At 53.1% G+C, this 13,554-nt stretch overlaps 4 protein-coding genes; 2 read left to right on the top strand and 2 right to left on the bottom strand.

Moving 5' to 3' along the window:
- Positions 1-413: 413 nt before the first annotated feature.
- On the top strand, positions 414-2,332 carry CHC_T00007665001 (hypothetical protein). XM_005711292.1 is given in 3 exon segments: positions 414-920; positions 1,026-2,000; positions 2,001-2,332. The coding sequence occupies 2 exon segments, from the start codon at positions 414-416 to the stop codon at positions 1,998-2,000; spliced, it is 1,482 nt and encodes a 493-aa protein (XP_005711349.1). The 3' UTR covers positions 2,001-2,332.
- A 103-nt stretch (positions 2,333-2,435) lies between these two features.
- On the bottom strand, positions 2,436-2,777 carry CHC_T00007664001 (hypothetical protein). XM_005711291.1 is given in 2 exon segments: positions 2,436-2,447; positions 2,448-2,777. 1 exon segment carries the CDS (start codon positions 2,775-2,777, stop codon positions 2,448-2,450), a length of 330 nt encoding a protein of 109 aa, XP_005711348.1. The 3' UTR covers positions 2,436-2,447.
- A 6,432-nt stretch (positions 2,778-9,209) lies between these two features.
- Positions 9,210-9,458, bottom strand: CHC_T00007663001 (hypothetical protein). The gene has a single exon (XM_005711290.1). It carries the CDS (start codon positions 9,456-9,458, stop codon positions 9,210-9,212), a length of 249 nt encoding a protein of 82 aa, XP_005711347.1.
- Positions 9,459-10,366: 908 nt separating this feature from the next.
- Positions 10,367-10,540, top strand: CHC_T00007662001 (hypothetical protein). The gene has a single exon (XM_005711289.1). The coding sequence runs from the start codon at positions 10,367-10,369 to the stop codon at positions 10,538-10,540; it is 174 nt and encodes a 57-aa protein (XP_005711346.1).
- The last annotated feature ends 3,014 nt before the right edge of the window (positions 10,541-13,554 follow it).

Raw genomic sequence — 13,554 nt, 5'->3', positions numbered from 1 at the left:
TTTCGGAGAGGATGGCCGGGTCAGGGGCCCATTTGATGTCAGACAAAACGAAAGGCGCGGTAGGATCAAGGATGGTCGAGCTCGGCAAAATGTGCTGTTGGGAGCACACTCCCAACTCTTTCACGTGTCCACGTGTCCACGTTATGAAGCCTCATTTTGAACGATGCATTGCTGTACTTCAATGACGACATTTTATTTGCACAAGTGTGCTTACACTGCAAACTGCACGGTACTGTATGCACCATGCTTGATCCTTCGTCAGCCCTGTGCGCTCTTTGAATATATAATAATAAGCAAGGACTTTTGAAGCCAGTTGCACTCATCTTCACACACCATGCAAGCAAAATCCTCCCCATCGACCGTCTAATCAACTTGCTCTTCTTCCACCCCCTAACTCGAAGCGCCCCCGCATCATGGCGCGCTTAGCGCCATTCCTCCTCCTTCTCCCATGTCTCATCGCCTTACCTATCCCGAAGCAGCCCCTCGACCCCCTGCTCGGCTCCAATGGCGCCCCTCGCCGCGTCCCCATCGCCCTGCTCCACATGTACGACAACGTCTCCTTCTTCCGGCGTCTCGGCGCCCTCACCGCTGAGAACAAGGGGCGATATGCCCGCCGTCACGGCTACGATCTCGTTCTCTCCGTCCCGGGACGTACATCGGGAGTCCTCAAGCCGGCCTCGTGCGACGGCAGGACCCCGGATGCCAAGGGCAAGTGCTGGACAAAAGACGACAGTTTTGATATCGACCATACCAGAGCCCCCACGTTTGGAAAGATTAAAATGGCCATCGCCGCGTGCCAGGGGAGGGATGATGGCTGGTTGCTATGGTCCGATGCAGATGCCATGGTCGTCAATCAGTCCATCCCGCTGGAGGCTCTTATTGATGACGGCTATGACATGATGCTTGCGTACGACTGGCTCGTACGTTTTTTTTATCGCAATCTTGCGCCTTCTTCCACTCTTTTTCATGCCTTGCGTCTGACTCATCTTCTTTTCGCTACACTTTTCGTCCTATCCCCATCACAGATGCTCAATGCCGGAATGATACTTTTCAAATGTTCCGACTGGATGAAAAACTTCCTGCACCAGGTCTACGACGCCCGCAAGTTCGACACTGCCCGCGCCCTGGACCAAAGCAGTTTCCAAGATCATTTGAACAACCTCTCCGCGCGTGAGCGCGACGCCCACGTCAAAGTCGTTCCCAAGTACGCTATGAACGTCTACACGGAAGAATACCGCCCAGGCGATTTTCTCCTTCACATGGCTGGGAAGCTTTACGAAGCTACGGAGCCCGGCCTGTTCGCCATCGCCAACCAGTTCGACATCCTCTCAATGGTGGACGATGTCGAGGATATCAAGGCCTTTTTCAGGTCTACCAAACTACTTAATTATTACTCTGCGACGTGCGCGGTGAACGCAGGCCAGCGCCAGCATAGCTGCAAACCGGAGGATCCGCGGAGGATTTTGCTCAACGAGACCCTTGGATCTATGTCATATCCGAATCGTTATCGACATGTTGGTCTCCGGTACTACTGGCTGGGGGATTGGAAGGACAAATATGACGTCCCGGGTTGGGATATTAAGAGACGTGCGCTGCCACTGCCGGTGCACCCGCCTGCAGGGCAAGACATGCCGCCGCTGCCGCCGGCTGCCTTGCATGATCACGAAGTCCATCTCGACGGCACTGCAAAAGACGGCATTCCGAAAACAGAAGAAAACAAGGATTCAGATGAAGAACACCACCACAACATACATCACCACGAGCCACCAGAGGTTGATCACGATGCGGAACACCTTGCGGCTATCAAGGCTAAGAAGGAGCTCGATGATGATGACGATGACGACGATGATGATGACGAAGCCGCAGATGACGCCGTCGGTGCGGATGAACCGTGGCCTTGGTGGGGTCGGCTCTTGCTGATAGGGTTGTCCTCGTCGGCTATCGGCGGCTTGGTATATGCGTGGCGGAAGAAGGGACGGAAGGTGTCGAAGATGCAATGAGCACTGAAGAGTCAGAAAAGTAACACATCGAGAAACTGTACATAAAACTTCGGGCCAAGAGCAAAGGTGCTCGAGTTCGTTCGCGGTTCTTTAGGTTCTTGCCGGCTCGCGGAAGCAGTCATTTTATCGTAAGGTCGCATTTTGGTTGTAAAGCTTCGTGATGCATATTTCCATGTAGACTTTTCTTTTCACGGCAACGCTATTGACGACCCAGTGTCTATCACCCCATCAGTTCTTGCACGTCAGGTGTGGCTGGGCTGCAAGTGCCTGTCATGGCGGGAAGCGAATCTTGCACAGGAGATTTCATCGCGCAGGCCTTGCTGGCTAGAGAGAATACATGTTCTGACTGACGTCGGGCAGCTTGAAGCTTTTTCCATTTGAGGTGAAATCGAAATCGACAGCACATGCATATCAGTGCATTACTGTTCTCGTCACTCTTGTGTCAACTTATTCTTTCATAGTAATTAGATACCCCTTCTCCAAGTCCACTCGCGGTGCCACTAACACTGTAGCATGATCAAATCCATTGCTACCGGAATTCCACTTCATCTTGGTAACGACTGCCGTGGCTACTAATTCTTGCACGCAGGTGCGGACAAAGCCGAGGAGTTTACTTCTACCCATTGAATTGAATTGAAACAGCTCAATGCGGAAAGTCCTTTCAACGCTACCGGCGCATAGTTGAGTCAAGTTGATTGTCATTCTCTCGAACTGTGAGTCGTTCTTTCGCAGCAAGGCAGACCGAAACACGGGCACGTAGTGATTATCTTGTGGCATCTTTCTCATGACCTGGAAATACATCTTGGCCCGCACGGAGTACTCCACATTTATATCGAACGTGAGGTCAAAGTTGCCAACAGGTGTTTCCAGCCAGTCGAGGGTGATAGACAAGACGCCGAAAGAAAATTTCGAGCCCGGTCGGGAAATCGGATACTTGGCCGTGCTCTTCTGGCTTTCCACAATGGACATGATATGGTTTCCTTCAACGAATCCGATATAATCATGATCTTTGAGCTTGTCTCGTGGGGAGTCTCTATCGTACACTTCAAAGCGAAACTCAGAACAGAGTCTCTTAACGTCAATGAAGAACTTTGTGGTCCAACTGCACGTATGGGTATCAACGATGGTCTCCGTGGATCCCAAGGTTTCCCAGTCGTCAGAACCGTCACGCGAGTACACGACACAGAAGGGGTCACTGTTAGACAGGACATCCATTTTTGGAACGTTGGAGCAGGCGAGGCTCATCTCTAGTTTTGATCCTCTTGCATATGCTGCGTTTACGAAAAGGGCTTGCTCGGGAGATAAAGCACTGACATAGTCGTCCATCTTTCGGGCGGCGACCCCACAGGCAGGACAGCAGTGCCAAGCAAGTTGGTGGAAATGGCTTATCTGGAAGTGCAACTAGATGTGTATCTCAAAGAATAAAGCAAGGTAGCCATTCAGTTTTTACTCACCGCAGCGCACAGAAATTTTTTGGGCATAGCGATTGAGTGATGTTGCAATGGAAGAGAGGGAGGGGAAGAGGGAGGGAAGGAGGGAGGGAAGGAGGAAATGGAAGGAGGATACATTTTAGCGAGATGTGACTCGCCGGGTTGAAACTTGACAGATGGCAGAAACGAAATAGTATACGACACTGAGGGCTTGATGCTTTCCGATGTTCCGGGCCACAGCGTCTTGGGAATTGGTATATGAATGATGGTAGGTGCAAGCAGCATTGGTCATTGCATGAAAGGTTTGTGAGTGGGAGTGAGTTTATGAATGGCCATGGTTGCCAGCAATACAGAACGAGTAGAAAAGAAAAGCACAAAAGTGAGAGTGACGTGCATGGGTTTCTGTAGATACAATACAGGAAGGCCAGGCAGCGATGTCTTGGCACATTTGGGGGACTGAAAAGGTGGTTCCACTTCAAAATGTTGCCTGCTGGTGCCTCCATGTTCGCCGGTATCCCAGAGGATGTGTTGCGAAATGCCTGAAATGGCTTTTGAAGAGCGGATACTGTACGTATCGAGAGGAGATATGGAGCAGCTCGTGCACTGATGACTCATCATTTTTTTTTGGGTCAAAGTGTAGATTTTGGGGCGACACCCGGCCAAAGTGAAATCTACGTGGGGCGATTTCAATGCGGTGGGGGTTTTTATAGGGCGACACTACTAAAAAGTGCTTTGCTAGTAGGGTGATTTTGGTCCATGGTGTCCTTTTCAGGGGGTGACAATGCACGTTTTCTAGGGTGACAGAAAAACGATCGTAAAGTCACCTCCGACAAACTCATATTCGGGGATGTCACCCCATAAAAACGTATACCATCGTGGCATTTCGGCAGAGACCTAAATGTTAGAAAAGTCGCCCTAGAAATGCATGATTGTTTTAATGTCACCCCTATAAAAGCACGCCAACGCACGGTTTCGCGCTGGATAAAGCGCTCTCAAAACTGAAACAATATAGTGTGGCTATAGAGGCCGCCCAGTGCCCACCACAGTGGCATACGGTGACGCGCGGTCACGCGGCGTACGTTCCGCCTTCTGAACCCGCCATTTTTCGGCGTCTACGTTCCCCAGCTCCCCCCCGCGCACATCTCGCCGCAATGCCCTCACCCGTCTTCTTCATCGCCTTGCTCACCCTGCCTCTAGCACGGTGCACCACGGCCGCGTCTCCAAGTGACCCGGAACCCGCACCAAAGAGCCCGGCGCCCATCTCACGCGTGTCCATTAAGAACGGAAGTTTGTGCAGATCTCCGGGGAGGTGCAACATTCCTAGTATTCTTGGACACCATGAGCTGGGCGATTGACAGGGTGATGATTGGTGATGGCCGACAAGGGGCAAGCGGCCACAAAATGCAAGACGGCGTTTTGTACGCTGCCGCCGGATTGACAGGCGGTGACGAAAGTTTCTGGCCTATCGATGCCAATTCGATTACACTATCCCTTCACACGATGCAGGCTCTATTAAACGCTATAGATGATGGTACCAACGACTTGCCGCGCAAGAGAAAGTTTTTGCAAGAGATGTTCCGTCGACTGTATGCGTGGATGATGGCCCATCGCGGTGTGCCGATACTCATCGGTGGTATTGGGGCACGCGGTCAAATCACTGGATCAAGAAGGTTTGAGGTGCACCAGTATGGCCCGAACCTCGTGCGCAGCAACGACGATTCATGCGTGTCGGCTGCGCTGTCCAACGGCACTTGTGCGCTATATGGTACCACAGGAGGAACAAGCGTCGACAAGTACCTTCGGAAGCATCCGATGAAGATCAAAACACTCAAGCAACTCTTTTCTCTGGTTCACCAAATTCCCGCTCAACTATCAGTGCGCCGAGTTCCTAAAGCTGTGAAGAAGGCGTTCGATGCAAATCCTTTCAAGTGGCTTGCGCACCATAATCAAGGCGTGTGGATAGTCCGAATAGTGGAACACGGAATTGTAGATCATTGCGTTGCGCTGGACTGCAACCGTGGTATTGTCCATGATAGCGCTTCAAGGTATCCGTTCGCATTAACCGAAGATGTGCTTCGTCTCCTTGGCGGAGATGAAGCAAAACATTTGCGCGTGGCTGAAGTGAGGGAGCTAGTTAAAGTCCCTGTCAATTCCAAGAAGCCCTCACGCTGCTCGTGTTCATCCCCCGCCCCTCCCGCTCCTTCTTCGCCAGCTTGAAGTACTCGGGCGTCGAGCAGGGGAGGCTACATGCGTGGGTGCGCAAGTTGGAAGAGAGGGAGAGAAGGGTCGGCCAGGCGGAGGAAGCGGGAAAGGACCGCATTGCCGAACGGGTTGCTACCGTCGCGAGGAGGGAGCTGCTCACGGCGAAGAAGGAGGAGTTGCAGAAGAGATGGAAGGGTACATGAGAGTGATGGACCTGGGACGAGACGTTGCTTTCGCGTCTGACGCGCCCGGAGCAGGTTGGATCTTCGCCCCTGGCATCAGCGAGCGCCGCACCCTTGGCGCGTGTGGCGCACTCGGGGGAGGTTGCATTTTAATCCCTGGCATTAGCGAGCGCCGCGCCCCTGGCATTGGCGGTCGCGGCTTGCGAGACATCGGCCAAAGCGCCATGTAAGGCGGCCGTCCCACGCCGCCAGAGCTGTAAGGTACCCTCTGCGGCAGCCGTCGTGTTACGTCTCCCTTTCTGGCCTCGCTTTTCTTTGGTGTGTCCGAGTCCTGCGACCGGATTGCAACGTCGAACCTTAGGTGGAGAATGTAACCAGCTCTTCATGCGGCGAGCGTTTATGTAGTGCCTTTTTTGTTGATTGCTTCAAAGGCAGGAATGCTCTCAGATCATGAGAAGCCCTCACAGTTCAGCAGGCAGTTCTGAGTAGCTATACGGAAGCACTGTCTGCTGGAACAAGTCAAGATCGCCATACATCAATGCATATACATAATCAAGCTGCATTGTACACGCTGTGGTACAATATGCACAGCACTGCGCTGTATCACCGAAGAGGAGGGTCGTTGGAAGAGCTATACTATACATAAAGACCCCCAGCTGAACTGGAACTGGAACTGCCGCTGGGTTGCTCTCGTCTGCATTCCAGGCTCCCACTCTGCCCACTGGTCAAGTCATCCGGGTTCATTCCACTGAATAAGGCCGGGAGACGTCGCCTCCCTTAATCCGCCAACCTTCCTCTCCAATGCACTCACCAAATCACTTACGTAGACGGAACAAACCCATTTTACAAGCTACAGCACTACAAAAGGCAACACGTGATAGACCCATCGCCAGGGCAAAGTCCAAGTTCCACAGTCCCCGAACCGCACGATTTCGTGCACGTCCCCGTGCGCCCAGTTTCTCCCGAGAAGCAAGCGCCGAAGTTTGGCACGCAGCACTGGATATCTGCCGGTCCAGGGCACAGCCCTGCCTCGGAGAACGAGCCCATCGCGGCGCACTCGCCTGTCGGCACGCACGTTCCGACGACACCGAAGGCCATGCAGGACGAGGGCATCATCGTCGTCGCCGGTGACGCTGTCGTAGGGGGGGTCGTCGCCATCGTCGTTGACGGTGGGTCCGTGGCCAACGTCGTGGCGGCCGTGATTGCTGCCGTTGCCGGGGCTGCTGTCGTAGCGGTCGTTGCCGGGGCTGCTGCCGTCGCGGTCGTCGCTGCGGTGCTTGTCGTAGCTGCAACCGTAGTAGCCGCCGTCGTCATCGGCGACACTGTTGGCGGCGCTAGAGTAGTTACCGCCACCGTCGGCGGCGCCGCAGTCGTGGCTGCCACCGTCGGAGGAGCAACCGTCGTTCCTGCTACCGTCGGAGGCGCCACCGTCGTTCCTGCTTCCGTCGGACAGGTCGTCTCGAATGCGCACACGGTGCCAAGATTTTCGTCGAGGAAAAGGTCGTCGATGACGATGGTCTTGCTCCCGAAGACGGGAACTTTGCCCTCCACGGTGAGGTCTTTGCCCACCAAGTCGAGAGTGCCCTCCACAAAATGACAAGCATCACAGGTGCCAAGAGTTAACCCCCCGGACGTCGGTGGGAAGGCAGGGTCTTGATAGTTGGCGTCCAACTGCAGGCCGACAGTTGCGCACACCTCTGCGGATGCGTCGCCGATGATTGGAAGAGACAGGTCGGCCGTGATGGCAGGCCGAACGCCGACGAATCCCTCCACGCTCAGATCCAAGTCGACAGTCGGTCCGGTAAACACCAGATCACCAGTGCCGCCTTCGCCTGAAGAGGCCAAGGACTCGGGGTCAAACCCGATGAGACTGACCTCAACTTTTTGACCAGTTTCATAAGTCGCAGAAAAGGAAGCCACCGCTGAAGCCGAAGCCATGAGAGAGAGTTCGTAATCCACACTGGCGAACAATCCAAAGCGGATCGTTCCGACAAGGAAGATTTTCTTCTCAAAACCAGCCCCTAGAATGGGAACATTGAAAAGCTCACCAGATTGATTGTTTGAGAACGATGCCGCCGCTGAGACAGACCCTGACGCCTCCACCCTCACCCTTTGTTCCCATGTCGCCTTGGGTGGGAAGCGATCGAAGTCGAATTCGCACACTCCAGCTGTCGCCTTGATTCCCCAGGTAAGGTCCATGCCCGGCACGACCTCGGTGCTTCCGTCTTCATCGAAGGCCGTGATACCAATGTCGTTAACCCTAGCCACCGCCTTCATCTCCAGAATACTCTTCCTGGACTCCATGATGCGGGAAGCTGGGTTGACCAGCTCCCCAACGTGCACGGCCACGTGCGGCGCGACATCGGCACCGGAAACGTACCTCGTTTTCACGTGCACGCCGCCCTTAAAAATCGTGACCATCACGATCTTGCGGAAGACTACCTCGTCCAGAACGTTGAGCTCGTCCTTCACAGGTGGTTCAGGGCACCCCAGGGAAGCGTGGTCGTCTTTAGGGCAAGTGAGCACGTTGCCCTCTTCAAAGTCTTCCGCATCAACAGGGCCAACGAACTTGATTCGGTGCAATGTACAGACGTCGACGGTCACTCCATCAGCGGTAAGTTCCTCCCACGGGACAACGGGCATGAGAAGGTCGGCTTCGGTCGAAATCTCGCGAACTCCTTGAGCGTTTTCGACGCGGTCGTTCACGGTCACCTTACAGACATCACATGCTTCTTGCCTTCGACGGAAGCCGCAAGGAGCGCCGATAGGGCAAAGAAGATGTATTGATTCATGATTGCAATTGGAAATGCTAGTAACTTAGGCTGCATAGAACGCCGAGCAGCCGTCCTGGCTATCGACGCCTTGTTCGTCTTCCAGCGCGGCGGGAATGCTGTCGCGTTGTGAGGCCGCTTGGTGAGGACGCCCTCTCCCTTCGGCCGATGACCGTGCTCGATTGGTGCTGTTTGAACCGTTGCGACGGCCGAGGTGGCGGTGGGCCTCGGCAAGCAAGCGATGGGCGCGATGGGCGGAGGCGCGGAGGCGCGGCGATGGGCGGCGGGCGCTGGCACGAGGCTGAAAACGGCAAGGGAGCCACTGTTTGGCTCTTTGTGTATCTCCACGGCACACGAATCTCACGCTGCGCCCCAGGTGAGCAATATGAGCCGGTCGTTTGGACGTGGCCCGCCGCCACATTGTTCATGGCCAAACCATTGGCTGTTCTGAGTAGTTCACGGGACAGTGCCGATTGGATTTTCGATCTTTTGTATGCGCGGATTTTCGGGGGCAGGAGCTTGAAACGCGCGTGTGGCAAGGGAGAGTGAGGTTTTCGGCTCTGCTCCCGCCACTTGTTGCTTCTTGTTGGTCAAACTCGCCCTTGGCCATGTGCTCGTTCTTCTTCATCTCCTTGAAGGCCTCACGGACCTTTTCCTTGCACAGGTCTGCGTACGGGATGCCGCCCATCTGCATGACGATGTGCGGCTCGATGGGCGGGGAGTCATCCAGCTCGTAGGTGGCGGTGGGCTTCTGGACCGGCTTGATGTCGATGGGCAGCGGCGGGCGGCGGTCCGTCGGGTGCATGGGCTGCGGCGGGAAGGAGTGGGCGGAGACGACAGGGTGGCGGGCGTATTGCTGGGCGTGCGGGTCATGGGAGAGGTGGTGCACTCGTATTGTTGATAGTGTAGGTTTCCCTTTCTTGTCTCTGGTGCGGCTGAAATGCAGCCGGAGCGATTCTTTCTGTCACTGTTTCATAGCCTTTTTCATCTAGCGATGTGGCGCTCACTCCGACGACAGTGCAGGACTCATGAGTAATGTAGCTGCCTGGTTTGCGTATTAAAATGTTCTTGGAACAACCAAATACTTCTGCGGACATCACAGCCTGCCCTCTGCAGTCCGGATCCTCATTCATTGTCCAGCAAGGTCACCATATGGGAATCACTCCTATTGGCCTAGTGTCATGGTCAGAACGCATTCCGCCAATCAACAGGTGTCGAAGGTGGCCATTGTATCTCTCGGCAAGCTGTCCTCGTCATTATCCTGTCCCTACGAAGTACTGTATTTGCAGCGAAACTGATAATTCCACGTCGTTCGCTGATGCGCCGTGGATATCGCTCATATGGCTCGACCGTATGACATGTATATACGGGTTCTGTGAAGAGACTTTACATTATTGAGGAACTCTTCCTCGCTTGCTTCCGCTCAAACGGCGTCCTCCATCGCTTGGATGCACATGCTTAACAAGACATCGAAGCTGTTAAACTTGCATGGTATCAGACTTGTACAGGCTCCCATTTACACAATCTATGATGAACAATTTGGAAAAGGAAGAAAGTCTATCTGTCCACATATACTTGGGACGGCGACACCCCGGTACCGTCACCTACTGGTAGGCCACCACTCCCATCGACTGGGACATTGCTCATGTGATCAAACGCTGTTGCAGTTGTATTGACCAACACCCCAACGCCCCTGTCATCTCTGAACGAATTCTCGGCGAAACGGACGCCTGCGCCCTCATCATGAGCTACGAAAGAATCGGGAGGAAGTTCGTGCTAAGATGACCAGAGATGCGATGCCGTTTAGCAAGCAAGAGGCAAGTACTGATATGTTCAAGTGCGGAAAATGCAAGCAAAGAAAATGTACTTATTACCAGATGCAGACTCGGTCCGCAGATGAACCATTAACGACCTTTGTCTCATGCGTACATTGCGGTAATCATTGGAGGTTTTGAGCTTTCACTTCTCGGTCCAAACAACCCATCCGCTACCCCTTCTTCCCCTCATACCCTCCATTCCACCGCTTCAGTACAAAAGTTGAGAGAGCTTTGGTGAAATTGAGACTACTTGTACGAGTAGATAGGACGGGTGACAAAACATGTATCCCTGTAAACTTTGGCTTTTCTCAATAATCAGCGTGCTACGGAGCAGCTCTCAAAACTAGTGTACAACAACAACGATAAGTGACGTAAATGTGGGCCTCAAAGCTCTGGTAAACACTTGGACATTGCACAAATGGCATGTATGGCGCATTATCTGCAAAAATTGAGCAATTCGTATGAAACTACTGGTCCTCCAGAAACAGTGTTTCTGGCCGGCATGAGTGTCTCATTTGTAGGGCGTCCGCAGCGCAGATATTCTTGTCAAATATCCTGCGCCTCGGCCTGCGCCTCGACCACTTTCTCCGATAGTCACCCCACAAAAATCCATCCTCCGGAAGTATCCCTCGCACCGCAGCTCGCTTTTCACTGTCACCCTCTGTTCTTTCCCCTTTTTCTCTGCCATATTTTGGCGGGATAATGCGATCTTTTCCGCCAGACGCCAGAAAGGCCCTGCATCACTTTGGGACAATCATCATCAACGAAACGCCCGTAATTGACGTCTTTTGTTGCGCTCATCCCGGAGATACGGCGGACGAAAGTGACGAGCCCACTTTGCGCAATATACAAAAGCGTTTCAAGAAGCTCTCTTTTCTTGTTCATCCGGACAGATGTGTGTCGGATCGCTCCTCCGCGAATAAAGCTATGCAAAAGCTCACTCGCGCAAAAGAACAAGCTGAGAGAGACATTCGTTTTGATGAGATGGAAAACGGGGAAGATGCTTCAAATTTGGTTCCCGCAACACTACTTTTTACACTCATTCCAACCTCGAAGGAGAAACTACTCGAACTCATGTTAAGGGAGGAAAGGGAGAATATTCGAAGAAAGGTCATGGCTGAGGAGGAGGAAATGTCTTCTCAAGCGGAAAAAGGCGAGGATAGGAGCAAAGAAACGGACAAAAGTGAAGAAAGGGAAAAGAGGGAGGGGCGTCGCAATCGTGAAGAAAGGATGCAAGAAGAAAGAGCTCAGGAGTTGAGACGTAAAAGGGAGCAGGGGCTAGAGGAGGAGAGAGTACGTGCGAAGAGGGAGGAAGCGGAGAGAGAAAAAGAGCAGGCATTGGAGGAAGAGAGGGAAAGAAAAGGCTCAGCGGAAAGTGAATGGGAACATCAGCGGAGGGAGAAGGAAATGAGACAAGAATGGGAAACGGAAGACGAAGACATATGTCAGGTGGAAAAGCCTGAGACGATTACGCAAAGGCGGGAACGGATGGCTAGGGAGCGCAGAGAGAAGAGAATGTCTTATCAGGAACGAGCACGTATGGATAATGAGGCGCGGAAACGAGAAGAGAGGCAGAGGAGGGAACGAAGGGATCGTCATGAATCAAGGAGCCAAGGAGGGGCTCGGAATAATTCCCCCAGGATCCATACATCTTCGTTTGACGGAACCGATTTTATGACCGATGTCCTGGGTAGAGAGTTTGAATCTAAAATGGGTCACGGCCCAGATGGTGAGGAAGCGGAGTTCGTTGGGGCGCCTGACGATGATTGGGATAGAGAGGCGGGTGACGGGGTGAACTCGGATGAGGAAGAGGACGATGAGGATGTTGATGCCGAAGAAGAAAGTTCGATGGAAGATGAAGCAGATTCCTCTCGTTCCCCTCGCCCGGAATGTATTGACGACGATGACTTTGGTTTCGGAGCGTACATAGCCGTCACGCCTGAAGACACCAGCAGCAATGGAGAAGCTTGTGATGCAGCAGCTGCAGCTGAAAGGGTGTTGCCAGTTGACGTCAGAACTTTGTCTGAAGACGAACAGAAGAAACGGCGAGCGGAACAAAAGAGAGCTTCGACGAAAGCATTGTGCCGCAACTCTCACTTTTAATCGGCAACCGAAATCGGGATTGTGGAAGTTGAATCGGTTCCAAGAGCACGAAAACCAGTGCTATGGGCAGTCAGTCGACAGAAAGTCCTGTCAAATTAGACCGGCGTATACCGCTGAGCAGACCGCACGGGCGCTTCGTGATGAGTTCGCCTTGAACCCTGACATGCCCACCAGCGTCCTAGCGTCCATTTTAAGGGCGAAGTCAATTTACCGTCGACAACCAGCAAGATCACACATTCGCACTGTGAGGCGCGAGCTGAACAGATACATCTCAGCTGCTCGAGCCGTTGACATGGCTGCCCTGGAAGGATACTCTGATCTGTTGAGGGAATTGGGGCACAGGGTGGACATTTTCATCTTGTCCGGTACGGAAATGAAGGCGCAGCGCATCAAGGCTGCACGATTCATATACAAACAACAGCAAAAACTTTCATACTCTGAAAAACTAAGATCCCTACAATCCGGGTTTAATGTAGAGGATGTGGACGTCTCGGATATTGCGGATGAGGGTAAATATTATGGCGGGTTCCTCTTCGTCCCGATGGTTGCAGAAGCTTTCTGTAGAAAGGGCAGGATGACATGCGCAGCGGATGCCGCTCATTGCGAGGGTTTGGGCCGCCGTTCTTACGGAACCACATTTGAAGTGTTCGGATACGACACTAACCATCAACTCTGCCCCTTGGTGTTCGCCCATTTCGTGGGAGCTGAGGGAATGGACACATGGGAGAAAGTTTTTGCTGCCGCCGCGGATATCCCAGGGTTTGATGTACCAACGAGGACGACAATTGTCGACCAGGAGAAATCTATCGACTCAGCGTACAAGCGGTGCATGCAGCACGCGAAGTTGTTCCTGGACCCACTGCATGTCCGAAAAAATCTCGCTACAGCACTGGGTGCGGGAAAGGTTGTTGGTGTGCGCATGTACGATAAAGCGCTTCGAAACCCAAGCAAGGATGAGGTTATTCAAGCCAAAAAAGACTTCCCGATGAAGATGTCAGATTACCTTAATAGGTTTGATGACAGTGAGCTGTACAGAGCATGCTCGATGT

This window comes from Chondrus crispus, genomic scaffold, assembly GCF_000350225.1.
Source record: "Chondrus crispus Stackhouse genomic scaffold, scaffold_80, whole genome shotgun sequence".
Lineage (NCBI taxonomy): Eukaryota > Rhodophyta > Florideophyceae > Gigartinales > Gigartinaceae > Chondrus > Chondrus crispus.
Note: the sequence above shows the minus strand (reverse complement) of the source record. Positions and strands in the feature narration are given on the sequence as shown.

Excerpts from the sequence above, each read along its gene's own strand:
- CHC_T00007665001 (XM_005711292.1), top strand. The coding sequence starts at position 414 with ATGGCGCGCTTAGCGCCATTCCTCCTCCTTCTCCCATGTCTCATCGCC. Across the intron at positions 921-1,025 it reads TGCTTGCGTACGACTGGCTC|ATGCTCAATGCCGGAATGAT; the intron begins GTACGTTTTTTT and ends TCCCCATCACAG.
- CHC_T00007664001 (XM_005711291.1), bottom strand. The coding sequence starts at position 2,777 with ATGCCACAAGATAATCACTACGTGCCCGTGTTTCGGTCTGCCTTGCTG.
- CHC_T00007663001 (XM_005711290.1), bottom strand. The coding sequence starts at position 9,458 with ATGACCCGCACGCCCAGCAATACGCCCGCCACCCTGTCGTCTCCGCCC.
- CHC_T00007662001 (XM_005711289.1), top strand. The coding sequence starts at position 10,367 with ATGACCAGAGATGCGATGCCGTTTAGCAAGCAAGAGGCAAGTACTGAT.